This window comes from Phacochoerus africanus, chromosome 3 (genome assembly GCF_016906955.1).
Source record: "Phacochoerus africanus isolate WHEZ1 chromosome 3, ROS_Pafr_v1, whole genome shotgun sequence".
Lineage (NCBI taxonomy): Eukaryota > Metazoa > Chordata > Mammalia > Artiodactyla > Suidae > Phacochoerus > Phacochoerus africanus.
In genome coordinates, this window is record NC_062546.1 from 199293427 (window position 1) to 199320923 (window position 27497).

Below are 27497 nucleotides of genomic sequence, written 5' to 3' on the forward strand. Positions count from 1 at the left end.
GTGTGAATCACTTTCATTGAGCGAGTTTGAAAACGGACCCTCCCCCCCAGCTTTCTGTCATTTCTTCCACACTTATCTTGGTATTCTGTACGTTCTTCCCATTTCAGCTGGGGAAGGACTACAATTCTTTCTACAAAAGGCAGGGTAATTACTGGATTCTTTCTGTTTAATTACCAATTTTCAAAGTAAGGATTTGGTAGATTAGTCATCCTCAGTGGAGGCAAACGGTTTTCTTCTGTGTGTGTGTGTGTGTGTGTGTGTGCGCGCGTGCGCGCGCACTGGGGGAGGGTGGGTATCACTATGGATTTGTGACTGTTTTTATTCAGTTTTATAATTAGTTATAGTCATACTTTTTTTTTTTTTTTTGCTTTTCTAGGGCCGCACTTGCGGCATATGGAGATTCCCAGGCTAGGTGTCTAATCAGAGCTGTAGCCACCAGCCTACACCAGAGCCACAGCAACGCCAGATCCGAGCCACGTCTGCAACCTACACCACAGCTCACGGCAACACCAGATCCTTAACCCACTGATCGAACCGCAACCTCATGGTTCCTAGTCAGATTCATTAACCACTGAGCAACTACGGGAACTCCTATAGTCATCCTTTTTGATGCTCACATTGTCCCCATTTTCCCAGGAGAGTCCCTTTGAGCTGACTTTTTGGTCTTTGAGCAGGTGCTTGCTGTGTCCCAGTCTGTCTTTTAATCTTCAGGGTAGAGCCCAGAGGTGGGGTTGCAGGGCCGAGGGCAGGGCAGCTGGGATGCTACCCTTCCCTTCCTGTGCTCGGGACAGGCGGTGCCCACTGATTTCAGCCCCTCAGGTTGGCAGAGGGCTTTGCTTTCCTTTTGGGGGCAGTATTAAAATGAGGTGGTTAGTTTTCGTCTCCTACCTCTGGTTTTTGCATCTCCATTTGTTTTGTGTTCTTTTGGGCAGGTCTTAAGATGGTCTGTCCCTTCACCACTGTCCATGAGCTCTTCTCTCACCTTTTTCTCCTCTCCATGGTTTCCTGCCTCGTTCTGAGAGCATCTTAGTTTTGTTCTGTGCACCATCAGTGACATTTTCTGCAGTGTACATTTCCCCTGTAGTCCCTTCCATGTGGATTTTAATTCTGCTGTAGTATGATTATTTTTGCTTCCTTTTCTATCAGGGCTTGTATCTTAGCTTGTTGTCTTTTTTTTTTTAAATCATAATAGCCTATTTTTATTAAATTGAAGTGATACAATTTTGATAAAAATTGGGAATTTCTGTTTTTTTTTTTTTTTTTTTTTGTCTTTTCTAGGGCCGCACCTGCTGCATATGGAGGTTCCCAGGCTAGGGGTCTAATCAGAGATGTAGCCACAGGCCTATGCCAGAGCCACAGCAACGCAGGATCCGAGCTGCATCTGTGACACTACAGCTCATGGCAACGCCGGATCCTTAACCCACTGAGCGAGGCCAAGGATCAAACCCGAAGCCTCACGGTTCCTAGTTGGATTCGATAACCACTGAGCCACGACAGGAACTCCGGGAATTTCTGTTTTTTTTTTTTTTAAACTCAGTGAATTTTATTACATTTATAGTTGTACAGTGATCATCACAACCCCAGTTTTATAGCCTCTCCATCCCAAACCCCAGCACATTCCCCCACCTCCCAAACCTGTCTCCTTTCGAAACCGTCAGTTTTTCAAAGTCTGTGAGTCAGTATCTGTTCTGCAAAGAAGTTCATTGTGTCCTTTTTTTAGATTCCACATGTCACTGATATGATGTAAGTGATATGATGCTGGTGTCTCACTGTCTGACTAACCTCACTTAGCATGATAATTTCTGGGTCCATCCATGTTGGTGCAAATGCCGTTCTTTCCCTTTAGTGGCTGAGTAATATTCCATTGTGTATATGTACCGTATCTTCTTCATCCACTCCCCTGTCGATGGGCATTTAGGTTGTTTCCATGTCTTGGCTATTGTGTATAGTGCTGCAGTGAACATTGGAGTACATGTGTCTTTGTGAGTCATGGTTTTCTCTGGATAGATGCCCAGGAGTGGGATGGCTGGGTCAAATGGTAATTCTATTTTGAGTTTTCTGAGGAATCTCCATACTGTTTTCCACAGCGGTTGCACCAGTTTACATTCCCACCAACAGTGTAATAGGGTTCCTTTTTTCTCCACATCGTCTCCAGCACTTATTGTTTGTAGACTTTTTTTTTTTTTTGTCTCTTTGTCTTTGTTGTTGTTGTTGTTGTTGTTGTTGTTGCTATTTCTTGGGCTGCTCCCGCGGCATATGGAGGTTCCCCAGGCTAGGGGTCGAATCGGAGCTGTAGCCACCGGCCTACACCAGAGCCACAGCAACACGGGATCCGAGCCGCGTCTGCAACCTACACCACAGCTCACGGCAACGCCGGATCGTTAACCCACTGAGCAAGGGCAGGGACCGAACCCGCAACCTCATGGTTCCTAGTTGGATTCGTTAACCACTGCGCCATGACGGGAACTCCTGTTTGTAGACTTTTTGATGATGGCCATTCTGGCTGGTGTAAGGTGGTACCCCATAGTAGTTTTGATTTGCATCTCTCTAATGATGAGTGATGTTGAACATCTTTTCATTTTTTTTATGGCCATCTGTATGTCTTCTTTGGAGAATTATCTGTTTAGATCTTCTGCCCATTTTTTGATGGGATAGCTTGTTGTCTTTTTAATTTTATCCTGTTCTCATTGGTGCTTCCTGTTCTTTAAAATTTTTTTATCTTAATTTGTTAATAGGAAGCACATATTTTCTAAAATGGTCTTCTGTTTTCAGTAATAATTTATTTCAGATTTAAGTATGTGCTTTATAGCATATCTTCAGTCTACCTCCACTTTTTTTCTATGGCCGCATCTGTGGCATATGGAAATTCCCGGGGTCAGGGATTGAATCTGAGCTGTGGCAACTCTGGATCCTTAACCCACTGTGCTGGGCCGGGGATTGAACCCACACTGCAGTGACCCGAGCCATCTGTGGTCAGGTCCTTAACCCACTGTGCCACAGTGGGAACGCCTCACCTCCTCTTTTTTGTTTTTGTTTTCATTTACTGATTCTTGAATGGTGTTTGCTGGTCTGTGGATTTGAACTGCCCTTATCTGTGTGCTTGGCTCTGGAAAAAAAATGTGATTCCCACGTGAGACTGGCCTCAGGTCCAGTTCTCTCCCTACCACCTCTCTCTGAGTAGTAGGATGTTTTGGATCACCCGCCACCCATTTCTGGCTGGTCTGCTCTTCTGCACCTGAAGGTGGGTGAAGGGTGCCCGACTTGTGGTGGCTTTCCGGAGCCTGGCTCCTCTAGCCCCACGACGGTGAGGCACACCTTGGGCTCCGGGATGAACAGTGCTTTGTCCTTGGAGCAAGATGGAAGAGGGTCAGGCTCTTTTTCTCTTTCTTTACCATTTTAAATGTATCATTCAGTCTGTTAACAGTGTTGCGCAGCCATCACCGCCTTGAGTTTCAGAACTTCTTTATCCCCCACGTTGAAACCCCTTCCCCATTCCGTAGGCAGTCCCCATTCTCCTGTCCTCCCCAGGCCCTGGCAACGCTAACCTGCTTCCCATCTCCATGGGTTTGCTTATTCTAGACATTCCAGATCAGTGGAATCTGTAATATGTGTCTGGCCTCTTTCCCTTCGCATAATGTTTGAAGTTTCACCCATGTTGTAGCATGTGTCAGTGCTTCATTCTGTTTTCCTGGTAGAATAATATTCCATTGCATGGAGGTACCGCATTTTGTTCTGTCTGTTCATTTGTTGATGTGCATTTAAATTGCTTCCACCCTTTGGCTATTGTGAATAGAGCTGCTATGAATTTTACTGTTTGAATGTCCGTTTTCAGTTCCTTTGGACGCATAGCTCAGGAGCAGAATTGCTGGGTAATTCTGTGTTGATCTTGTTTAGGAATTTCTAAACTGGTTTCCACAGTGGCTGCACCATTTTACATTTCCATCAGCAGTGTTTGAGGGTTCTAGTTTCTTTACTCTTGTCAACAGTTGTCACTCTCTTTTTTTCTTTCTTCCCTCCCTCTCTTCCTTCCTGCCTGCCTTCCTCTCTCTCTCTTTCTCCCTTCCTCTGCCCCCCCTCCTTTTCTCTCCTTCCCTCCCTTCCTTCCTTTCTTCCGTTATGGCCATTCGGGAGGGTGTGAAGTGATGTCTCATGGTGTTGACTCATTTCCTTAATGACTAATGATGTTGAGCATCTTTTCATGTGTGTGTTGGCCATTTGTACATCTTCTTTGGAGAAATGTCTATTCCAGTCCTTGGCCCATTTTAAAATGAGGTTCTTTTTGTTGGGTGGTGAAGTTCGGAAAATTTTTATTTCTCTTGTGCATTTTCTAGAATGAGCATTGTTATTTGGTACTAAAGAAAACAAAAACAAAAGCATAAAATGCTTCCCTTCAGTTGAAGCATCCTTATGGTAAGAGAGGCCATCTTACCACGGATCCTGTGCACTAGCAGCCGAGTGGACGGGTTTGCCCTCAGGCTCTACTTCAGAGTGTCCCAGGACACAGCTGAACAGGTCAAACTGTTGAATCAAAGCAGGTTAAATTTAAGGAGCCAGATATACCAAAGGGCATGATTTGTAACAACAGGGTTTAAATTTCATAATATCCTAATAAATGTATAGATTTCATGGAACATGGTAGTTATGTTCCCATTTGTTTAAATTTTTTTTTTTTTGTCTTTTTAGGGACATACCCAGGGCATATGGAGGTTCCCAGGCTAGGGGTCTAATCAGAACTGTTGCTGCCGGCCTAAAGCACAGCTCTCGGCAATGCTGTTTCCTTAACCCACTGAACGAGGCCAGGGATCGAACCTGCAACCTCATGGTTCCTAGTTGGATTCATTTCCACTGCGCCACGATGGGAACTTCCCATTTGTTTAAACTTTTAACTCCTGTGATGAAAATTAATCTAAATGTATATAAGCAGAGAGTTCAAGGTCTTGATATAAGTAAGATATAATTTAGCTTGATGTGGAGACTTTTTGAGGTACAAAATATTGTCCCTTCTTAGATACGTTTGTAATTACGTCAGTGTCCTTGAGCATCTGAATAAATGAAGCAGAGGTAGGCTGTAGAGAAACAAAACATAAAATAAAAGCAGATCTAGTCACAATGTAGAGTTTGGAAAAGCAGGTTATTAAATAATTTGTATATTATATAACTTCACTTTTCTGTTATATTTACACACTGAAAACACACTGGAAGGCTGTTATCTCAGGATGCTAGTGGCAGGTGTTAGCAGTGGCTGGACTCTGAGTGTTCTCAAGTAAAGAAAACATAACCTCCAGTAAGCGCATCAGCCTAGAGTTGGGCTATTTAACACTGGCCTTTTTCCCACCTAATGTCTGAAAACAGACAAGGGGACAGCGAGTTGAGCGTGTGCCCAGAAAGAGGAATTTGAGTAATGATGGTTGGGGTACTGCTTTATTTTGTGTAGCACTTTGTAGCGCTGAGCTGTTTGCTCAGGCGTTTTCCACTCTCTATAAAACCTTTTGAGAGGGGACTGACCCACCCGGAAACTGGCTGAGGACGATGACTGCGCTCCATCCAAGTGGTAGCAGGCCTTGTGTTCAAGTCTTTGTTGTGTTTCACTCCTGTCTGAGTTTCCAGAGCACTCCGCCTGTACCCGTATAATGGAAATTTCCAAACGTACGCAAAAGGAGGGAGGAGAGTTGAATCACTATCCAAACAGCTGTTGGTGTTGTGTCTTTGTGTCTTCTGTCCCCACCCCTAAGCCCTGCTTTTTTTCTGAGCATTTAAAGCAGATTCTTAGGGTACCTTTTATTTTGTACAAGTACCCTTCTACCAGCATACAGATTCCTTAAAGGTCAAGGGTCCCGTCTCTTTCATCATCATATAACTAGCAGTGCTTGCACTAAGTGTGCAATCAATATTTGTTGAAACAAAGAGCGCATTTCATTCCACAGGTTCATGGGGAGATGGATTTTACCCTCTAGGCTCAGAGAGTCTGGGTGAGTCTTTGGTGCCTTACCTGAACCTCACAGTGTGTTTGGAGGCCAACTTTGTATGTAGTGGAGATGGTTGTGCCTTGATACATGCATGTCTGTCCATGTGTTCACCCTGGAAGAGTGGGAGGATTAGTTGTGACTGTGGTTTAGTCTTACAACTTGTTCTTTTTTGTGTGTACATCTATTGCAGGTTTTTGGTTTGTGGTTATTGTGAGGTTTTGGTATAGCAGTCTCTGTATACACATGATTGTTATAAATTGCTGATGTCTTAATTTCAAATGCATTTTAAATATTCTGCATTTGTACTCTCATGATTTAGATATCATATTTTTGTGCGGGTGGTTTCCTTCTTTTACGGCATGTTTGCCTTTATCAGTGAGCTTTACCATTTCTTAATTTTCTTGTTTCTAGTTGTGACCTTTTCTTTTCTGCCTAGGTAGGTTCCTTTGGCATTTGTTGTAAAGCTGGTTTGATAGTGATGAATTCTTTTACTTTTGCTTGTCTGTAAAGCTTTTGATTTCTCTGTCAAATCTGAACAAGAGCCTTGCTGGGTCACGTATTCTTGGTTGTAGGTTTTTCCCTTTCATTGCTGTACATACATCATGCCACTCGCTTTTGGCTTACAGTTTCTGCTGCAAAGTCAGCTGATAGCCTTATGGGGATTGCCTAATGTTACTTGTTGGCTTTTCTCTTGTTGCTTTTAATATTTTCTCTTTCTTTTTGGATTTGGTTAATTTGATTACTGTGCGTCTCAGCATGCGCCTCCTTGGGTTTATCATGTATGGGACTCTCTCTGCTTCCTGGACTTGGGTGACTCTTTCCTTTCCCATGTTAGGGAGGTTCTCAGCTGTTATCTCTTCAGTTTTCTTCTCAGGCCCTTTCTCTCTCCTCTTTCTGGGATTCCTATAATTCAAATGTTGGTACATTTGGTGTTGTCCCAGAGATCTCTTAAACTGCCCTCATTTCTTTTCATTCTTTATTCTTTTCCACAGAAGTGATTTCTACTACTCTGTCTTCCAGCTCACTCTTTCGTTCTTCTGCCTCATTTGTTCTGCTATTGATTCCTTCTAGTATATTTTTCATTTCAGTTATTGTAGTCTTTAATTCAGTCTGGTTGTTCTTTAAGAACTTCTTGTAATTTCTTGTTCTGCATACATTCTTTTCCCAAGTTCTTGGATCCTTTTCTTTCCCTTTTTTAAAAAACAAAAACAAACTATGTTTAAACAGCCTTAATTGTTTGCAACGGGAGGTGGAAGAGGAGAGGATATTACAGCTCTGGCTCCTGGGGTGGCTCCAGAGACTCAGTCGCAGCCCTCAAAAAGTTGAATCATCTTTATGGTTATTACTCTGAACTCTTTCTTGGGTAGATTGCCGATCTCCACCTCACTTAGTTGATCTTCTGGGGTTTTAGTCTTACTTGTAACGACAAAAACATAAAAGGGAAGAAAATTTTCCCTCAAGCACACTTTTCTTCCCCACATGATGCTGAGAGTGGAGAGAGTTGAAATCAGACAGACATAGGTTTGAACCGCATCTCTGTCACTTCTCTATAGGTACAGGACCTCTCTGGACCTCAGTTTCTTCATAAGTGAAATGAGGTAATAATTCATAGGTGGTGAAGAGTGAAGGAAATAGTGATGAGAACTAAGTTCCAGGTGGAGTGGGCACTGCACAAATACTGATTTCATCTCTTCTCCTTGCCTGTTTCTGTGAAACGAGAATGTTGACAGTACCTCCCTTAGGAGGTTGTTGTGCAGATGAAGTGGGGCCATCCATGGAAAGCTTTTTTTTTTTTTTTTTTTGTCTTTTGTCTTTTTGCCGTTTCTTGGGCCGCTCCTGTGGCATATGGAGGTTCCCAGGCTAGGGGTCGAATCGGAGCTGTAGCCACTGGCCTATACCACAGCCACAGCAACGCGGGATCGGAGCCTTGTCTGCAAACTACACCACAGCTCATGGCAACGCCGGATCATTAACCCACTGAGCAAGGGCAGGGATCGAACCCGCAACCTCATGGTTCCTAGTCGGATTCGTTAACCACTGCGCCACGATGGGAACTCCAATGGAAAGCTCTTGAAGGTGGCCAGTGTTAGCTCCCCTGGGTGCTGCCACCCTGCAGAGGCTGCTTTCTGTGTGAGTCCTTTAAAAAATTATATACCTTCTGAGAGGTCTGGCTTCCTCCTCTCTGTAATCTGCTCTGTCTATCCCTCCCCCCACAGCTTACCATTTTTATTATTTTATTATTTTGGTTTATTCTTCTGTGGTTTCTGTTTCAAAATTTAAAAATAATGTATGCACATATTTGCTTTTAAGTTTTATCTGTCCATAGTTTTATCTGTAAACAAATATCCTTTTTACACAAAAGATAGCATGTTCTGCACCTTTCTTTTTTCACTTAATATGATCTGGAGAGCCTTCATAGCTGTATAAAGGTCTTCCTCACTCCTTTCATATTCTCATTTGTGAATTACCATAGTTTATTTGGCCACTTGGATTATTTTCAGTCTTTTACTGTAATAATTTGCAGCAAATACCCTTGTACAAACCTCATTCTCTGTTTTGCCACAGTATCTGTGGGGTTTGTTCCTTGGAGTGGGCCTGCTGGATGAAAGGGTGGGTGCAGTATGATTTGTCAGGTTTCGCCAGATATTACCTGTCTTCAAGGCTCACCTCACCTTGGGGTCAGACCAGCCTGTTTCCTCACAGTCTTGTCCATACAACGTGCTGCTGTTTTTCTTTGTCAATCTGATGGTGAGAAAAGTATTTTTATGTAGTTTTAATTTTTCTCTTATTAGGAGCTAGATTGAGCATCTTTTTATGCACTCTAAGGGCCTTATTTATTCATTTATTTTTGCTTTTTTAGGGCTGCACCCATGGCATATGGAGGTTCCCAGGCTAGGGGTTGAATCAGAGCTACAGCTGCTGGCCTACGCCTCAGCCACAGCAGTACAGGATCTGAGCCACATCTGTGACCTACACCACAGCTCATGGCAACTCTGGACCCTTAACCCATTGAGTGATGCCAGGGATCAAACCTGCATCCTCATGGTTACTAGTCAGATTTGTTTCCCCTGGGCCACGACAGGAACTCCTGTAAGGGTCGTTTTAATTTATTTTTTGTGAAATGTGCCATATTAATTTTTTTGTGAAATGGCTCTTCATATTTTCCACCCATTTTTCTATCAGCGTGTTAGTTCATTCTTGATTTTTAGAACCTTTTTGTAGATTAGGGATATTAGCCCTTTATGCTATTTTCCAGAAAGTTTCTGCAGAATTCATAGTGCTGGGCCCTGGGTGACTAGGATTAATAAGATCAATGAGGCAGCCATGGCCCTTGAGACTCCCTTGATCTGGTGAGGGTGACAGCCTTGTGACGGAGTGTCGTAGACTTGCCAGCAGATATTTTGGCCTGGCTGTCTAGGTTCTAGGTTTGAATTTCAGGTCTTCCATCTACTACCCATGAGGTCTTAAGTGAGTTGATTCTTAATTCTTGCTACCCTCAGTTTCCTAGTCTATAAAATGGGAAGATGACTACATGGCTCCAAAGTCATTGCGAGAATTAAAAGGTGCAGCTGGCGTATGCATGTAGTAGATACGTGGGCCCTCAGAAAGTGTTTAAAATAACCTGTTGGTCTCTGGATATGTTGTGCATGCCTGTGTTTTGTGAACAGATTGTTTTCTGGTTGTTTCTTGTTTATCGATTATGGTGTTGTTCCCAAACTATAAACCATAGAAGGTTTGAGGTAAGAGTAGAGAGGTCTGACATTTCCTTTTGTGGTCTCTTGTTAGCTGTTTAACCTTGGACGGAGTCCTCAGTCCCTCAGTGACCAGTTTTCTTATTTGTCAGTCTGAATATTGGTGATTGCCTCATAGAGCAGAAGTGTTCTATTAGGAGGGCATTAGATATAAAATTGCTGATGAGAGTTTCAGGTGATGTGCAGATTTAAAGTAACACATTTCACTAGCTTCTTTCCTGGAAACATTTTAATAGCTCTTTTGCGTATTAACTTTTTATGTTAATATCCCCACTTTTTTTTACTTTGACTTTGGATGGTTTATGCATTTTTTTGTTGAAGGACTGAGAAGGTCGAAGGACAGGTAGGTAACCGACGTGAACATTTGGCTAAATTTTCACTCCTTTTATTTTATCCTCCTCCCCCTTTGTTTCCTGGCCTTCCTGCAGCCCCTCTTTCCATCCCTCAGGCAAGCTGGTGGTCAGGGAAACTGCAGAAGTTCTCACACTGACATAACATGAGACACTGATAGCATCAGCAAAGCTCTGCCTGAAGTTTTACTTCCACCTTTTTATTAAAAAAAAAAAAAATTTGTTTTGGCTGCGTCCTCAGCATATGGAAGTTCCCAAGCCAGGGATCGAATCCATGCCACAGCAATGACCTGAGTCGCTGCAGTGACAATGCTGGATCCTTAACCTGCTGCAAGACAAGAGAATTCCACTTTCATCCTTTTTTAAAATTTAATTTTTGGTTGTGCTCACAGCATGTGGAAGTTCCTGGGCCAGGGACTGAAGCAACACCACAGCAGTGACAGTGCTGGATCCTTGACTCACTGAGCCACCAGGGAACTCCTTCCATCCTGTGGTCAACTTTGTTTTCCCATACCGTATAACATGCACAGGATAAATGCAGTAAGCTGCGACACTTATGGTAGCACACACGTGAGACCCATCCACTGGGCTGAGCGCCAGGATGCTCCCTACTGGGCTCTTTACCATCCAGCCTCCTGGTTCAGCATCTTTTTTTTTTTTTTTTGTCTTTTTGCCATTTCTTGGGCCGCTTCTGCAGCATATGGAGGTTCCCAGGCTAGGGGTTGAATCGGAGCTGTAGCCGCCGGCCTACACCAGAGCCACAGCAATGCAGGATCCGAGCCGTGTCTGTGACCTACACCACAGCTCACGGCAATGCCGGATCCTTAACCCACTGAGCAAGGCCAGGGATCAAACCTGCAACCTCATGGTTCTTAGTCGGATTTGTTAACCACTGAGCCACGACGGGAACTCCTGGTTCAGCATCTTTTAGTCACCATTTGACTTAGGGCGTTCATGCCTTCTGCTAGTTTTCCTTTTGGTACTTTCTTTTTCTTTGTTATCATTTTGCAGGACTTCTTAGAATATTATGGATGTTTTCTCTGGCTATGGGCAGTATTTCACATATCTTCTCCCAGATGTGGCTCTTCTCGCTGTTTCTTTGTAAGACGTCTGATTACAGAGTCCTCGGTTGGAATAAAGTTGGCTGTAGCAATCTTATAGCTTATGTTTAGCATTTTTAAAATCTCATTTAAAGAGCATTTTTTCTAATCCTAAGGTCATAAAGAGATTGTCCTATATAGTCTAGTGAAACCTTTCAAGGTTCACCTTTTGCCCTGAATCTGCAGTCCGCCTGGAACCGACTTCTCGGGGGTCTGCGAGGCGTGGGACCGAGGGCATCTTCCCCCGCAGATGTCCCAGCCCACTCATTGAGTAGTGCCTCTCTCTCCTGGCCTGCTGTCACACGTCACGCCTTCAAACCTTTGTGTGTCTGTTCTGGGCTTTGGTCCCCAGGTTCTAGTGCTGGTACTTTGCACTAGAGCCAGCTCAGGACATGTGCAGATATTCCACCAGGGCAGTAACCTTGGGAGCACTGTGGGTGGTATTGGGTAGGAGGCATATTAAACGTTCCAGCAGTGGGAGTGCATTGAATGATACACACATCTCTACAGTGAAATACTCCACAGCGGACAAAAAGTTACCAAGAGGGAAGTCTGTTGACAATACATCACCTCAGAAGGAATAGGGAGTTCAAGTACGGTATGTACAGTATGATTCCATGTTTATAAAAGTTAAGAAACACGCAAGTTAAAAAAGCATCCCACCATCTTTGCTTCCTCCCCTCTGGGTCACATTCACTGCACTCTGACCTGGCTTCGCCCTGGGTCAGGTCACGAGTCTGCCTGGCTGGTCCTCGGTGACTCCTCGCAGACCCCTCCTCGGGCTCCCCCAGCCCCCATTTGTGACCCCACCCATGCACCTGACCTCAGCTGTCAGCCCGGAGGCCTTCTCGGTGCTTTCTCATCTGCTCCCCTGGTTTTGCACCGCTTCCTTTTTAGATGCCCACCTCCTCTCTGCACCCGATGTTGGGCTCCTGGGGACCCCAGTTCCTTGGGCCTCTTCTCATTCCACCCCTTTCCTGTAAGAAACTTGATTGGGGCATCTCCACTGTAAAGTTTCTCTTCCACCCCAACTGCATTATCTGCTGCCGGCCCTCCACGCAGCACCCCCTGGCGTCCCTGGGGCCCTCAGAGTCAGCATGTCCAAAACCAAGCCTGCATCTCCCCCAGGAGCCCCTTCGGGGGTCCCCGCCCTCGCCCCGTCCACGGTGGGTCTTCTTCCAAACATACTCATGCCCATCCCATGAGCATGCTTCCTTCCTCCTCCCAGATGCTTCATGTTGCTGGCTGCCCTCTTAGGAGAGTTTCTGGAGTGTTCTGCCTGCCTCTAGGTTTCACCCCTCCCCCTCTCCTCCACATTGTGGCTCAAATCATCTTTCTAAAATGTACATCCTGAGATACTTCCCTGGTTTGGGGCCCCTGGGACCCACAGGCCTGGCTGTCGGATCTGGGCCCTTCACCCACCTTCTCGGCCCTCTTGGCCTCTGCCTGCGGTGCCTCGGGGGCTGTGGACCCTCTGCCCGGCCTGCTCAGACTCCTGCTCATTTCCGAGATCTGCTCTGGGAGGCCTTCCCTTGTAGGGGGGTTGCTCTATCCCTGCACCCTGTGTCCTCTGTCCTCTGGGCTGAGCCGTCCCCGGAGCCCTCACAGCCCCAGCTGCTGCACGTCTGGGAGGGCGTGAAGAGGGGGTGACAGAGGAGGCTCCTGCTCCTCACCTGGAGGCACACAGCCCAACAAGGACTGAGGACCCCTGGTGGGTGGGCGGCTGTGACCAGGGCTCGCGGGCCCACCTGGCCTTCTCTGCCCAGTGGTTTGAGGCCCTTCGAAGGGCCTTTCCAGAGCCGCCTTGCTCGGTTCTTTGCTCCTGAGCAGGATGACTAGAGACTCGAGCTTGCGGCAGGGGCCTGGGCGGTCTTGCCTTTGGGTTGGGTGCGTCTCTGTCGGTCATTGGTGGCTGTGGCGCAGGCCCAATACCCTGCCGGGTTCCGTCCCTGGAGCCCATCTCGGGGTTGGCGTCCTCTCTGGAGGTGGGCGGAGTGCTCCCCTTCCAGTTGCTGCTCTGGTTCTCAGGGCCTGTGTGGGCTGTCCGTCTGTCCCTGAGGTCATGAAGGGGCCTTGGATGGCTTGAAGGAAGACCTGGTGCTTTCGTTTGTGCAAAGAACTTGACCAAGCGGTCCTGAGAGCCTGGCCGACCGGCCTGCGCGAGGCGCGCTTGGCGCCGGCTTTGGACTTCTCATTCTCTGCTCTGCCGGGCGTGAGGAGGAGGCCTGCCAGCTGAGCAGTGTTTCCTGTGGGTGCCGCTTACAGGCTGCCAAATGCAAAGCACAGCAGATTAGTCAGGGCTGTTCTTTTCTTGACCACTTTTAGTTCATTGCTTTTGACGGAGTGTTAAAAATATTCTGCAGCATATCTATAGTCTACACGAGCAGCGAATAGGAGAAGAAATGCCGTTTCTGAGAAAGCTTCAAAGAAATACTGGTCTTTATCTTTTCCCCAGCCCTTTCCGCTGAAACCCACCAGAGTCTTTTTCTGAGCACTCTTGTTCTATAAATAGAACAACAGCTCTCCTTGGGTAGCCCAAGATCGCAGCTCTCATCCGCTTTCTGAAAGATTGTGTGTGTGTGCGTGTGTGTGTGTATGTGTATGTGTGTTTTGGAGTAGATTTTTGTTTTAATTTTTCTTTTCTTTTATGTGTGACATGTGTAGTGGGAGATGCAAGAAAAAATACTCTAGCATTTATCCTTTAAAGATAACTTCTTCTTTTAACTTTCTGGCTCTGGGCTTGTTGGTTTTGTTGTCTTTTTTTCTTTTTCTTTTCTGTAATTTGCGTTTGGCAAAGAGATGGAAGCGATTTCTCCCCCTGCAGAGGTAAGGAAGACATTTGGGGGTGAGGAGAGGTGCCTTGGTCTGAGAGTGGCTCCGGTGGGGTCCAGACGAAGGGCTCTCCCGGAGGGCGGGCAGGCAGGCGTCCTGGGCTGCGCTGCTGTGTGCAGACAGGGCTGTCCTGGCTTGAAGAGCATGGTGGAATGGCATTACCACGTGCAGTGCGCCAGAAGGAACCCTAGGAAGCCATCCGCCGCCCTTCCGTGTCATGGTGGGTTTCTGTCCGGAGCTGCGGGGACCGGAGCTTGGGCTTGCCCTCCGCCTTGGACCACCCGGCTCTGGTCTGGCCCGGCTGGCTCCTTGATCTGCGTGCCATGCCGTGTTCCTGGCATCTCCTCATTTGCCGGGGAGGAAGGGGGGTGCCTGGTCACCTCAGAAGTACAGGTGAAGGTACACGTGGCTGAATGAGTAGGGCAGGGCCTCGGTAGTCTCCCCCCAGAATCCACTCCAGGGGTCTCAAAGGGTTGCTCTTGGCACTGCTGGGCCAGCTCCCACGGCACAGATTCCATCCCCCCTGGCACGGGGTCGCAGGCCAGCATGTGCAGCCCACCCTGCCCGGGAAGCTCCAGGAGGACATCCTGAGGCGGGGACAAGGGGAGGAGCTGCGCTGCCTGTGCTGCAGGACCCCCAGAGCTGGGCTGCGGCAGTGGGGAGGCCCTCGGCGTTCTTCTGCGGGGACAACAGAGCGTCCTGGCCGCTGCTCCCTCCCCGTTAGGAGTGGGCCAGTGGGGGGACCGGACAGCACAGTGATGGGCTCTTGCCTTCTGATGCGTCTGGGTGATGTAGGGTTTCTGCATCTGGTTTCATCTTATGTCATCTTAAATGGCCACAGATGCCCAAGTGCTTTGTACAGCTGCTTAAAAAGTCACCTCAAGTGCAAAGCTCTATGCAAGGAGGTAACTAAACAACAGCTTCTCTGAGCCAGTCGTCCTGCCTTTGAACAGAACCTCCGCTGCTCCTTGAGGCTCCATGTAGAGTGGACATTGTTCGGTGTGGGCAGATGCTGGGGGCCGGGCTCTTGTTTCAGTGCATGTTGCTCTTAGCTTTAGTGGTGATAGTGGTTCAGTGTGTCTGGTGATCAGATAGGTCCTTGAGGATTTGACTCGTACGTTGTGTGCAGGGCTGCCTCGTGCCTTTCGGTCAGTGCCCAGGACACAGCGGGATGGGCAGCAAGTCCAGGGGAAGCTTGGCTTTAATTGAGCCATGCTGAGTGGACTCCCGTTCACCTCGTGATTCTTTTGAACTTTGCTTGGTGGTGGGTTGGTTGGATTGGTGGGGGGAGCTTGGCAGTGGCACTTCTGTCACTGTGTAGTTAGGTGCACGTGCCTGGCCTGCCAGCAGGAATGAAGGCCGAGGGGGGCAGGCCTGGAGCTGCGCTGAACCCCACAGCAACCTACGTCGACAGTTTTGGCAACAGGATCCTGAGAAATGGCAGGAGGCCAGAGAACATGGAGATGGGGCCAAGAATAGCTGAAAAATAACAAACGCTGAGGCTGGAGTGCGCTGGCCCAGGGCTGCTCACGGTGGTCCTGTGAGCCGTTGCGCCCCCTTCTGCTGACCACCTCCCCCAGCATCTGCAGGGCACACCTTGGGCCCCTGACACCCCCCACTGCTCAGGGATGCCATCACCCCCAGAGAATTGTGTCACTCTCCCCTGGCTGCCCACGTAGTCTGTCCATAGGTCAGGGTTTGGGGAGAGTGTGAGAAATAGTTCTGTTAGGCCGTCGGCCCGCTAGAGACGCACGTGCACTGGGCACAGCTCCGTGAAGACACATGCTCATGAGTCTGTCTCTGTGCTTTCAGACCATCATCAAAGAGGGGGTGTTGACCAAACAGAACAATTCATTCCAGCGGTCAAAAAGGAGATACTTTAAGCTTCGAGGGCGAACACTGTACTACGCAAAAACTGCCAAGGTGAGATGCTGTGGAGAAACTTCGCAGAGACAACCTTCCAAGGAACTGCAGGGAGAGGCTGGGCACCTGGCCTTCATCTTGGGAAACAGCCTTCAATTCTAGATCGGTTATTTCGAGTGTATTTTGTAATGCTCTAGGCTGCTGGGTCTGGGTTTTATTTCTTATAAACATGGATTTTTATTCATTTTCTCTTTCTTTAATGTTGTATGTCATTAATGGGGAAAGGAGAAGAGGCCGTGGAAATAACCACATTACAGTTAGGTATCTTTCTTTTGGAAAGGTTGGAGGTCAGTGGCTTCAAAACCTCTTATTACGGCCTAAATGTCTTTTTTTTTTTTTAAAAAAAAAAAAAAAAACCCTTCATTGAGGAGTTCCCATTGTAGCTCAGTGGTTGACAAACCTGACCAGCATCCATGAGGATGTGGGTTGGATCCCTGGCCTCGCTCAGTGGGTTAAAGATCCAGCGTCGCCATGAGCTGTGGTGTAGGTCGAGCAGGTGCAACTCAGGTCTGGTGTGGCTGTGGCTGTGGCATAGGCCAGCAGCTACAGTTCCAGTTGGACCCCTAGCCTGGGAACCTCCGTATGCTGTGGGTGCAGCCCTAAAAGACAAAAAAAAAAAAAAAAAAACCCAAACAACAAAAAAACGAAACAGACCCCCGCTTCATTGAGGTATAATTGGCTTAAATAAAACTATCCAGATGCTTAATGTGCACAACCTGATGAGTTTGGAGAAAAGTGTATACCTATGAAGCTAACTCAGTGTGCTTTTGAAGTATATTGGGCATCTGGTGTGTCAGCAGAAAGGATTTCTGGCCTTTCTAGCCATGGTCCTTCTTCCTGTGTGCCATCGCACATGTAAGATTTAAAACTAGAGTCACCACTCAGATGCCAGGGGCAGAGGAGAGCCGGCGAGAGTCCTTGGATCACTGCCCAGTTTGGGCGACTGTGGTGTCACACAGCCTAGTTTTTGGCATTGTGAATACCAGTCTTTCCGTATCAGTGCTGTAGTCAGTACTGATGTTTTTGGTATTCAAAAATCTGGAATCTGAATAATTTACATTTTGAGGTGTATCCCTAGTGAGTTATTGCACAAACATTTGAAATTGAACAGAGCAACTTGTTTAGAAAGGGTTCTGACCACATCCTTCATTAAAAAAAAAAAAAGAACCTTATAGTTATTTTAGTTCGAGAGACGAAGGGGTTCCTTTAAAGGCTAAGGTTTTTTTCTGAGTTATTAGTGTTTCGTCCAGGGGTTCCTGGTGGAGTCCTCCTAGAGGGGACAGTAAGGTAAGTAGGAAGTGGGGGCTGTGATGGGGGTTTGGGAGTGAGAGGAGGGGAGAAGGAGGGGAGGTCCCAGGCCTAGTTCCCAGCCCTTTGCTGGAACCTGACTGTGTCTTGCTCCAGGACTAGGTCACTTCTGCTCTGCTCCTTTGTTTTCTTTCAGGGCTGGATCCCTTCTGTTTGAGTCAGTCTCTCTTTCCCTAGAATTGTTCATTTTATTTTTAAAAGATTTTTTTTTAAATTTTATTTTTTTGTCTTTTTAGGAGTGTACCCGAGGCATATGGAGGTTGCCAGGCCAGGGGTCGAATCAGCTGCAACTGCCGGCCTACACCAGCCACAGCCACGCCATGTCCTTAACCCACCCAGCGGGGCCAGGGACTGAACCCACGTCCTTGGGGATGCTAGTCGGGTTCATTACTGCTGAGCCACAACGGGAACTCCAGAGTTGTTCATTTTACCCGGGACCTTTCCCCCCAAATGTGCGAGTGGGGGCCATGAAAGCCGGAAGGACAGAGGGCCCTCGGGCGGGACCCTGCTTTCTCAGGCGCCAGGACACGTTTCGGGCGGCACTGATGCAATCGCTCGTGACCTCCCGGGACTGAGCGTCTCGAGCTGCACTGTGAGCTCCGGGCCGTGTGGGCGGCATTCGCTTGGGCGGCGGCGGCGGCGGCGGCGGCTTGGCCGGGGTCCGGGCCGGCGGTGGGCAGCCTCGGGCGCCTCGGCCCTCACTGACCGTAGTCCCTCTGTCTCTCTAGTCGATCATATTTGATGAGGTGGACCTGACAGATGCCAGCGTGGCTGAGTCCAGCACCAAAAACGTCAACAACAGCTTCACGGTAAGTCTCTGGACGCACACCTTTCTGGATTCCTCTCCGAGTTTGCTTTTCCTGTTTATTTTGAACAAGCGGGTGTGAGCCGTTGAGACTTTTCATCCTTTGCTCTCTGATTGGAACAGTTCCTGGTAAATTTTGAGTTTAAGGCTCAAAGTAATACTGTGGTTGGAGAATAGCTGAGAACTTGGCACACGTGGGCACGAGAGAACTAGAGGGTCCAAGTGAATTTTTTTTTAACCGTGTTTTGGTTTACATTCTGTAACAGTTTTGTACAGAGGTTTGTTATTGATGACGGTTGCAGGACATTTGGCAAAGGCAGAAAAGAGTGTTGTAGCAATTAAAAAACAACCACAGTTCAGCCACCTCAAAATATAGAATGTTGATATTTTGGTGTATTTCTTTTCTTTTTAAAACTTCCTCCCCCCCCTCCACCGCCCCCTATTTATAGAAGTTATGTTGTGCTTTCAGCCAAAGTTCTAAATGCATAAAATCATGTGACCTCAGTACCCCAGGTAGCCACCTGCTCACTTGGTAGTAATAATAACAATGTATTTACTTTGTAATAATAATAATGACAATGTATTTATCTTTATTTCTCCTGATCTATGTCTTCACCCACATGTACCCTGAGATGGTCCTGATCCTTTTGTTTTGCATCGGTTTATTTTCCCTTTACACTTATTGTAGACTTTTTCCCATGTTGCTTGAGCTAAATGTTCATCGTCTTGTTTAATGTCCACACAGCCTTTCTTGTACGACGTGACAGTTTTGGCTCCGGGGGCTGACTCTAGAACTTACTGCATAAGATAAGACTCTAATAGCAGGAATGGGATATTTTAAAATATTTTTCTTTATGCTATTAAGTGATCCTATCCAGAAGTGTAGTATGCTCCCTCATTTTTTCTCAGTCAAGGTGGATAATTTTATTCACGTTTAGGATCTAACGTTTTGGATTAGTGTTAGTTTCAGCTACTTTTAGGCTTTGTTTTATTTATTTATTCACGGATTGATTGTTGATGTTGCTACTCCAAATGGGGTTTTCCTTCCTCCGTTTAAACTTCTTATTTTGTTTTGATGTGACTAACCGCTCTTGATTTTACTTTGTGGTTTATCAAATTAGACTTTCCTGATGGTCTCTTTTATTTTATTCCTCGTTTTACTTGGACTATTTTTATTTTTTCTGCATTAGTTTTATTGTTTACTTACTGGCTAGGGGACTGTGTGAATGGATTATTCTTGATTTGTGCCTTTTAGAGTTTTTAATAGGAATAGGTGTTGAATTTCATTAGAAGTTTTGAACATTAATTTAGAGAGTCAATTTAGGTATTTGTACACTTCCTAATATAAGCTGTTCCCAGTAATGTTGAATGTTGTAACTTAATTTTGGGTTTAGAATTTTCTGGAAGTATGTGTGTGCTTTTCTTTGGGTAGGAGGTAGCCTTTGTTATGTTTTGATTTTGGAGTTAGACTAGCCCCATCAAATTCATGTAGTAACTTTCCATGATTTTATGTGCTCTGGAATATTTCTGTGGTTTTAGAATTGATTACTTCTTGGAAGTTTGAGAGACCTTACTTTTCAGGGAGGTAGTAAGGCTCTGAATAAACGTAAAGGTTTAGTTTTGCTTTTTGATCATAGGAGGTTTTTTTACTTCTTGAGGACTTTTTGTAATGTGCTTTCCTACTTATTCTGCACCTTTAAATTTAGTAGCATGTATTATGTGCACTTTAAACATACATGTCTCTCATTAGATCCCCATTCACATGTCTAATTTTATTTGTTCAGCTTTTGTTTTTCTTGTCATATTTCTTTTTTTTTGGCCATTTCTTAGGCCGCTTCCTCGGCATATGGAGGTTCCCAGGCTAGGGGTCGAATCGGAGCTGTAGCTGCCAGCTTACACCAGAGCCACAGCAACGGAGGATCCGAGCCGAGTCTGCAGTCTACACCACAGCTCACGGCAACGCCGGATCGTTAACCCACTGAGCAAGGGCAGGGACCGAACCCGCAACCTCATGGTTCCTAGTCGGATTCGTTAGCCACTGCGCCACGACGGGAACTCCTCTTGTCATTTTTCTTAAACTCTTCCTTGTTTTCTTTTTTTATGAGAGTTGGTTCTTAGATTATTGAACAGTTACATTTTTTGTTACCTAATCAATTTCTGCATTTATATTTATTATCTTTTTTTCTGCTTTTCACAACTTACTTTTTTTTCTTTTTGGCTACCCTGTGGCATTTGGAATTCCCAAGCCAAGGATCAGACTCCAGCGGCCGTTGTGGCAATGCTGGATCCTTAACCCACTATGCCAGGCCAAGGATTGAACCTGTGTCCCAGCAAGTCTCACTGATCCCTTTGAGCTACAGCGGGAACTCCTGCTTTTCACAACTTTTTAAAACAACTCATTGATTAACTTATTCTTATTTTCATATAAATAAATAATTAAAAAACATTAAGGGACTTTGAATTTAACTCTGAGTGCCTTCTGTTCACATTCCAACATTCTAAAAGTTGTTTTTTCTCTCAGTAGAAAAATATTGGCGTTGCCACTGTGGCATGGGGTTAATGATCCAGCTTGTCTTAGTGGCAGTGCTGGCTTGATCCCCAGCATGGCACAGCAGGTTAAAGATCCGGTGTTGCCACAACTGTGGCAGAGGTCGCAACTGTGGCTTGGATTTGATTGACCCCTGGCCTGGGGATTTCCATGTGCCAAAGATATGGCCAAAAAAGAAGCAAAAAGGAAAAAGAAGAGTGTTTTAAAATTACTTTTCGATCATTCGAGTTATTGAAGAAATTTTTAGGGTATATCTAAAATCTCTGTTCTAAAATCAGAGAGTGGTGACAGTTGCACAACTGTGTGAATATACTGAAGCCCACTGAATTGGATACTGTAAGAGGCGGAGCTGGATGGGAATTACATCTCCGTAAAACATAGGATGGCGCTGCACTGGGGCACTGTGAGTTACTGTGGCACCTCATCAGCCTGGCTGGAGGATGACCCCTGACGTGCGCGCTGTCTCTGTGAGAGAATGTGTTCACGGTGCCACATAGGTGACTTCCAGATGTCGAACCCGGCCCATATTGGGGTCCCCCCAAACTCCGTGCCCGTTGGAGCGTCGGGGATGGTTCCCACCCTTGGGGCAGAGGCACCAATTCTTTCACACTTATTTTAGATGTTCTTAGTGCTTTAAAACTGCTTTTTCATCTGAAAGGGCACACTCACAATGAATAATAGTGAGGTTCTCCAGAAACATTCCAAGATAAGGAGACACATCCTTGGACAGTTTGTGACGGGCCTGAAATTTGGGGATAGCACGGGGAGTGTTTGGAGCTGGCTGACCAGTGCCTGGTTCCCCGAGGCGTGCTTCCGTAGAGGGTCAGTGTATTCCGGCACTTGCCCATTTCTAACGCCCTGCAGTAGTTACTGTCTGGACTCTGAACCCATCCCTTTTCATACAGCAGATTCCAGGAATCTATGTGCAGGGCCTGGAAGGCCGGTGCACATGCTCAGGGAAGTGAGTGCAGGATGCATGAAAGTATTTGCCCAGGAGCTACTACGTTTCCTGGAGTATCTCACTTGGTTTTCCAGCTATGCCAGTAGTAATTTCCAAATTCCACAGCGTCTATGAAAATTGCATGCCTGATACAAACAACTAGGCAGTGAAAGTTGAGGTCATCATGAATCAACCAACAGATGGGAGCCTTTTGTAGCTGAAAGGAATGAGTTAAATTTGCTCCAAGTTAAAAAAGACTTAATTTAATTTGTCCCTAAAATGGCCAAAGAACTGTATTATAAAGAAATAAGGACCCGAGGGACAAGAGACTTCCAAGGGAGATGGGAGGAAATATTTGGGGGAGAGGAGAGAGTTTTAGACAGGCGTGGTGGAGGAAGTGGTCCGGTGAGACCTCTATAACTGAAGAGGGGTCTTCTTGTCTTCTGTTCTTTAAGAACAGAGTGAAGCTGGGATGCAGCTAAACCCAGAAATAAGATATGCCTTTAGATTCTTTTTTGGGGGGGAGGGAGGGGCCATGCCTACGGCATACAAAAGTTCCTACGCCAGGGATTGAATCTGCACCACATCAGTGACAATGCTGCATCCATAACCTGCCATGCCACCAGGGAACTCCCTGTCTTCAGATTCTCGATAGGTGGAGCTTGACAGTGGGAACCTTTAGAAGAAGAAAAGTAGAGCAGACACCTTCAAGTGGGGTCGCCCCTTGCAAGGCCAAAAAGCATAGCAGCGTAGAAAAAGCATTGCAGCTTCACGTCTCACGTCTGCAATAACATGAGATTGTATATTTTTGATAATTAAACATGTTAGTATTAATCTGTGGAAACTAAAAGGCTTTTGGTATATTATTGCCAAGTTTCTTCTAGAACTTTTATCGTTGGACTTCATGAAATGGTTTTTTCTATCCTTACATAAATACTGTGTGTTAAAATTTTAGGAGTTCTCACTGTGGCTCAGTGGTAATGAACCCAGCTAGTATCCATGGGGACATGGGTTTGACCCTTGGCCTTGCTCAGTTGGTTAGGGATCTGGCATTGCCGTGGGCTATGGTGTAGGTCACAGATGCAGCTTGGATCCTGCGTGGCTGTGAAGTAGGCTGGCGGTTGCAGCTCCAATTCGACCCCTAGCCTGGGAGCTTCCATGTGCCACAGGTTTGGCCCTAAAAAGCAAACAAAACAAAATAAAACAAACACCAAAAAGTTTTGGAACATCTTTGCCACTTTGATAACATAAAAATGATAATTTGTTTTATTTCTTTTATTATCAAAGTGAGATTGAATATTTCTCACCATCAATTGGCCATTTGTATTAATTTTTTTATGAATTGATTTTTCATGTGCTTTCAGATAGTCAGCTCTATATTGGGTTCAAAATCACCCCTCTCTCTCTGTTTGTCTAAGATTGCCCTCTCTTTTTTTTTTTTTAATTAATTTCATACACTAATAATAGGTAAAAATGCTTCATTTTTTTTCTTTCCATTATCTAACATGGGATAATTTTAAAATTATTATCAGCGTTATCACAAGATTCACAGATTTGTGTTGAAATTATATTTTAACTACCATTACTCTTAAAGAAGTTTGTCACAGCATCATTTCTGATATACTGAAAGTTGTGTATTTTAAATAGTTTGTAAAATTGAAATATGACAAAAGTTCATGAAGTCGTGTGTAGAGCTTGATGTGTAACCACCACCCGGTCAAGCAGTAGTCGCTGTGTACCCCCCAGGAAGCTCCCCTCGTGGTCCCTCTGCCCCGTTGTTACCTCGCCCCCACCTGTAACCACCACCCGATCAAGCAGTAGTAAGTGTGGGCGCCCCAGGAAGCTCCTCTCGTGGTCCCTCTGCCCCATTGTTACCTCGCCCCCACTGGTAACCACTCTCCTGACTTTTGATCCTGTGGATTCGTGTTGACTCTTTTAGATATTTCATGTAAATGGACTCATGCAATTCTAGCATGGCAGTTACTTTCTTTCAGTGATCTAAAAATGTCATTCCATTGTACTGTAGCTTCCATGATTTTTGCTAAAAGTAACAGGTCAGTTCTGTTGGTGTTCCTTTTCCCTCCTCTGACTACTTTAAGGTTTTTCTCTTTCTTTGGCATTTTGCATTTTTGTTGTTTTGTTTTTCTCCATGCATGGTTCTTATCTTGCTTAGTGTTCCTAGCACTTCTGAAATCTGTAGAAATATGTTCCTTTTATTATCAGTTTTGGGGAAGTGTGTGTTATTATCTCTTCAAGTATTGCTTCTGCTCATTAATTTTTCCTCTTACTCTGGGACTTTTGTGTTAGATCTGTTCACTGTCTTCCATATGTTTCTTATACTCTAAAAAGTATTCTCTGTTCTCTTTGTTGTGGATATTTTGTTATTACTGTTCTGATAATTCTTCAGGTGTTTCTTGTCTGTTAAATCCATCTATGAAGTTTTTAATTACAGTTATTTCCTTTCAGCTCTACAATTTTCATTTCGCTGTTATTTATTTATTATATATTAATTTGGGGGGGATCATGGCCATGGCATGTGGACTTTCCTGCGCCAGTGATTGAAGCCACACTGTAGCAGTGGCCTGAGCTGCTGCAGTGGCAGTGCTGGCTCCTTAACCTGTTGTGCCACAAGGGGATTCCTATTTGCCTTTATTTTATTTTATTACTTTATTTTTTTAAGATAGTTTTTTTTTTTTTTTTGATTTTTTGGTCTTTTTATGGTTGCACCCACGGCATACAGAAGTTCCCATGCTAGGGCTTGAATTGGAACTCTAGCTGCTGGCCTGCACCACAGCAGGTCTGAGCAGCGTCTGCAGCCTACACCACAGCTCAACGCTTAACGCATTGAGGCCCAGGATCGAACCCGAGTCCTCATGGATACTAGTCTTGTTTGTTGCCACTGAGCCACAACAGGAACTCCTGCTTTTATTTTAGATAATGCTTCGAATGGAAGTTTTCTGTTTTCTTTTTTACATGTTTACAGTTGACAGATTTTCCAGGGCTGTGTCTGCTTATAGCCACAGCCCCCTGATGGTGTCCTCTTTTCAGTCAAGCTTTGTACCAGACTGAGTACAGCTACATAGAACATGCTACTTTGTTTCACCAGCTCTTCAGTTGTTCCAGTCAAACTAGGACGTTTAGAAAAGACTGAAGAACAAGGAAGAAAAATAATATAAAGTGTTATACTTTCCACAGAGGAATCAAAATAGGGCATTTATCATCAGGTGGCTCCAGTGGCACATGGGTTTCCCTTGTTGGTGTTGCAGGTGGGGCATCTGGGGCCAGCCTTGCTGTTGATGCCATCCTTGAAGACGTCTCTACATTTCTCTTGGAAATCTTGTAGGAGCGATACTGTTCTTTGCTCGCCAGTTTGTCTGTTGTATAGAAACTGCTTTCTTCCAGGCTCTGCTTTTGGTTTTCCATTTAACAAGGGTCTTTTTTTCTTGCCTCTGTGATTCTGGTTCACGTGAATCATTCATTCTTCAGGAGCCCTGCTTGTTTATTTGCTCATTGGTCCAGTATGTGTCTGTGCAGGGCCTCTGGGGCCACACACCATGTCAGGGCTAAGGTTTCAGTGGTGAGCAGAAATGGGGAAGGGCTCTTTTTCGTCAAGCTTGTGTTCTAGTGGGGGCTCAGTGACACACACACACGGAGGGCTAACTACAGGCTGAGATGGCAGATACATATGGAAGAAAGACTACATGGGGTGTATGATAAAGAGGGCCCCCTGGTGTTGAGCGGTTGAGAAGACTGCCCCCGAGGAGGTGATGTCTTAACTGAGATGTGAAGAGTGGCTAGTGGAGAATCAACCGAGGAGGGTATGTGTGTGAGTTTGTGCATGTGTGTCTTATGCCTGTAGGCACTTTGGAATGGGCCCTACTGAAGGACCAGCGTGTGCAAAGGTCTTGTGCTGGGGGATGCAGTACAGACTGTGGCCTGATGAAACCAGGGGGAGAGACCACAGGCATGAGAGGGCTGGACACTCAATCCTTCAGCCGGTCCATTGAATACTTCCTTCCCTTTGGTGAAATTGACAGATTTGCAGCGTTGGGATGTTTTACTCTGGCTGCAGTGTGGAGGGTGAACTGCAGGAAAGGGCAGGCTCTGGATCAGAGTAGAGTGGGATAGAGGGTGAGCAGCAGACACGTGGTGCCATCAGCTCTGCCCAGGTGTGAGGGGCAGAGGTGTCGGGGTTCCGCCTCAGAGCAGCAGGCTGCTTAAACATCATAGAGGCCGTCAGGGACCAGCGGCTGCGGGACCCTGAGGGTCGGGGTCTTTATGTTCCATGTCGCTCGTACTTTTCTGCATTATTTTAATTTGCTAGCTTTCTCTAATTCTGTTTATCAGAATTTTTATATATACGTATATAATTTTTATGGCCACACCTATGGCATACGGACATTCTTAGGCCAGGGGTCAAATCGGAGCTGCAGCTGCAGCTGCAGCCACAACCACAGCAGCAGTGGATCTGAGCTACATCTGTGACCTGTGTGGCAGCTTGTGGCAACACCGGATCCCTAACCCACTGAGAGAGGCCCACATCCTCACAGAGGCAACACGGGTCCTTAACCTGCTGAGCCACAACGGCAACTCCTGTATTGTTTTTGCTTGCTTTTACTTGTGATTGTTTTTTTTTTTTTTTAACTCCCATTCCAGCATAGCTTTCTGATTTTCTTTTGCTTTTATCCTGGCTTATTCTTTTTTGCTAGAGAAAACCTTTTTAAAATGCTTTCTGTTGAACATCGTCAAGTCCCTGCCTTGGGGCGAGATTGTCCTCTGGGCCTCTGAGTTTTCTCTTAGGCATCCGAACTTTTTCATTGGCTTTGGCTATCTCCCCTCCCTGATCTGGTCGTCTGTGAGCTTTCTTCAGTGCTTTTGATTGTTGTCTTCCAGTCCTGTGGCCTCATTTATAATCCTCCTGGGGCAGCCTAGAGCTGTGGAGCATTCCAGGAGTTGTAGGGCTATTGGAGAGTCTCGTGCTTGTCTTTCCTTATTTCTCCGAGTCAGTGTTCCCATCATTTTTAACCTCTGTCCAGTTTTGATAAAGCTTTGATGACATGTCCTCACCTCCTCTAAAGTGACTCGAGTTTCAGAAGGCAGCACGTGGCATCAAGGCGCAAGAGCGCCGCAGCGTCCCCGCTCACACTGCCCCCACCCCGCCGGCCGCCCAGGAGCCCCGCTGCTCCGAGCCCGGGCGGTGGTGTTTGTTAAGTGCTGCAACCCGTACGCTGCGCGAGCAAGGATGTTGGTCTGCGTTGCGCTTTACGCAAGTGCCGGCACGGAGAAGGTGCTCATGCCTGTTTGTTGAAGAGTGCCTTGGTCATGGCTGCCCAGGGCGAGTCCCTGCTCCTCTCGGAAGCTCCACGCGGCAGAGCACTGTCCGTGGAGGCGCTGGTGTCAGTGAAAGAGCTTCTTTCGTGTCTTGAACAGCCCTGCGCGAGCGGCGGGTCCTGGGCAGTCAGGAGCGGCCGGCCGCGGGGGAGATCGCCTGGCTCCCTCGGTGGGCGGCCGTCAGGATGGGCCTTCGCGTGGCTGGGAAGAGGCGTGGAGACCTGGGGCTGAGCGGGGCCATGGGCGGCCGTGCCGAGGGTCCAGGGTGGACGTGGTGCCTGCCAGAGGGGGCAGAGCCTGGAGGGTGGTGAGCTGGGCAAAGGGGAAGTGCTTTCTAAGCCACGAGGAGTTTGGACCATTTTGCCCATTAAGGGAAAATAGGAAAGCCATTGGGATTTGCAAAGCCGGGAGTGGTAACAGCGGCTTTGGCTGCTGAGGGAGAATGGACTTGCAGGGAGGAGGTGGCCGGAACGGACGTGAGGGGTCGGGCAGGTGCCTTTTCTCCGGCAGGTGAGCGGGGGGAGGCAGGGCCTTGCAGGCAGTTGGCTTACACACGGAGCTTGTCACCAGCACTGCTCGCTGTTGCGCTTGATTCGCGCACAGCGTGTGTGTGGAAGAGAGATGGGTGTTGAGCAGCCGTCA

The 27497-nt window shown here is 46.4% G+C and overlaps 1 protein-coding gene across 6 annotated transcripts in view; it reads left to right on the forward strand.

Moving 5' to 3' along the window:
* DGKD (diacylglycerol kinase delta) overlaps positions 1–27497 on the forward strand; it is a 116773-nt gene that overhangs the window by 21100 nt on the left and 68176 nt on the right. For all 6 annotated transcript variants that reach the window (XM_047773800.1, XM_047773796.1, XM_047773797.1 and 3 more), the window contains exons 2-3: positions 15813–15923; positions 17960–18040. In XM_047773800.1, the coding sequence (XP_047629756.1) occupies positions 15813–15923; positions 17960–18040 (192 nt within the window). The remainder of the gene's footprint in view (positions 1–15812; positions 15924–17959; positions 18041–27497) is intronic.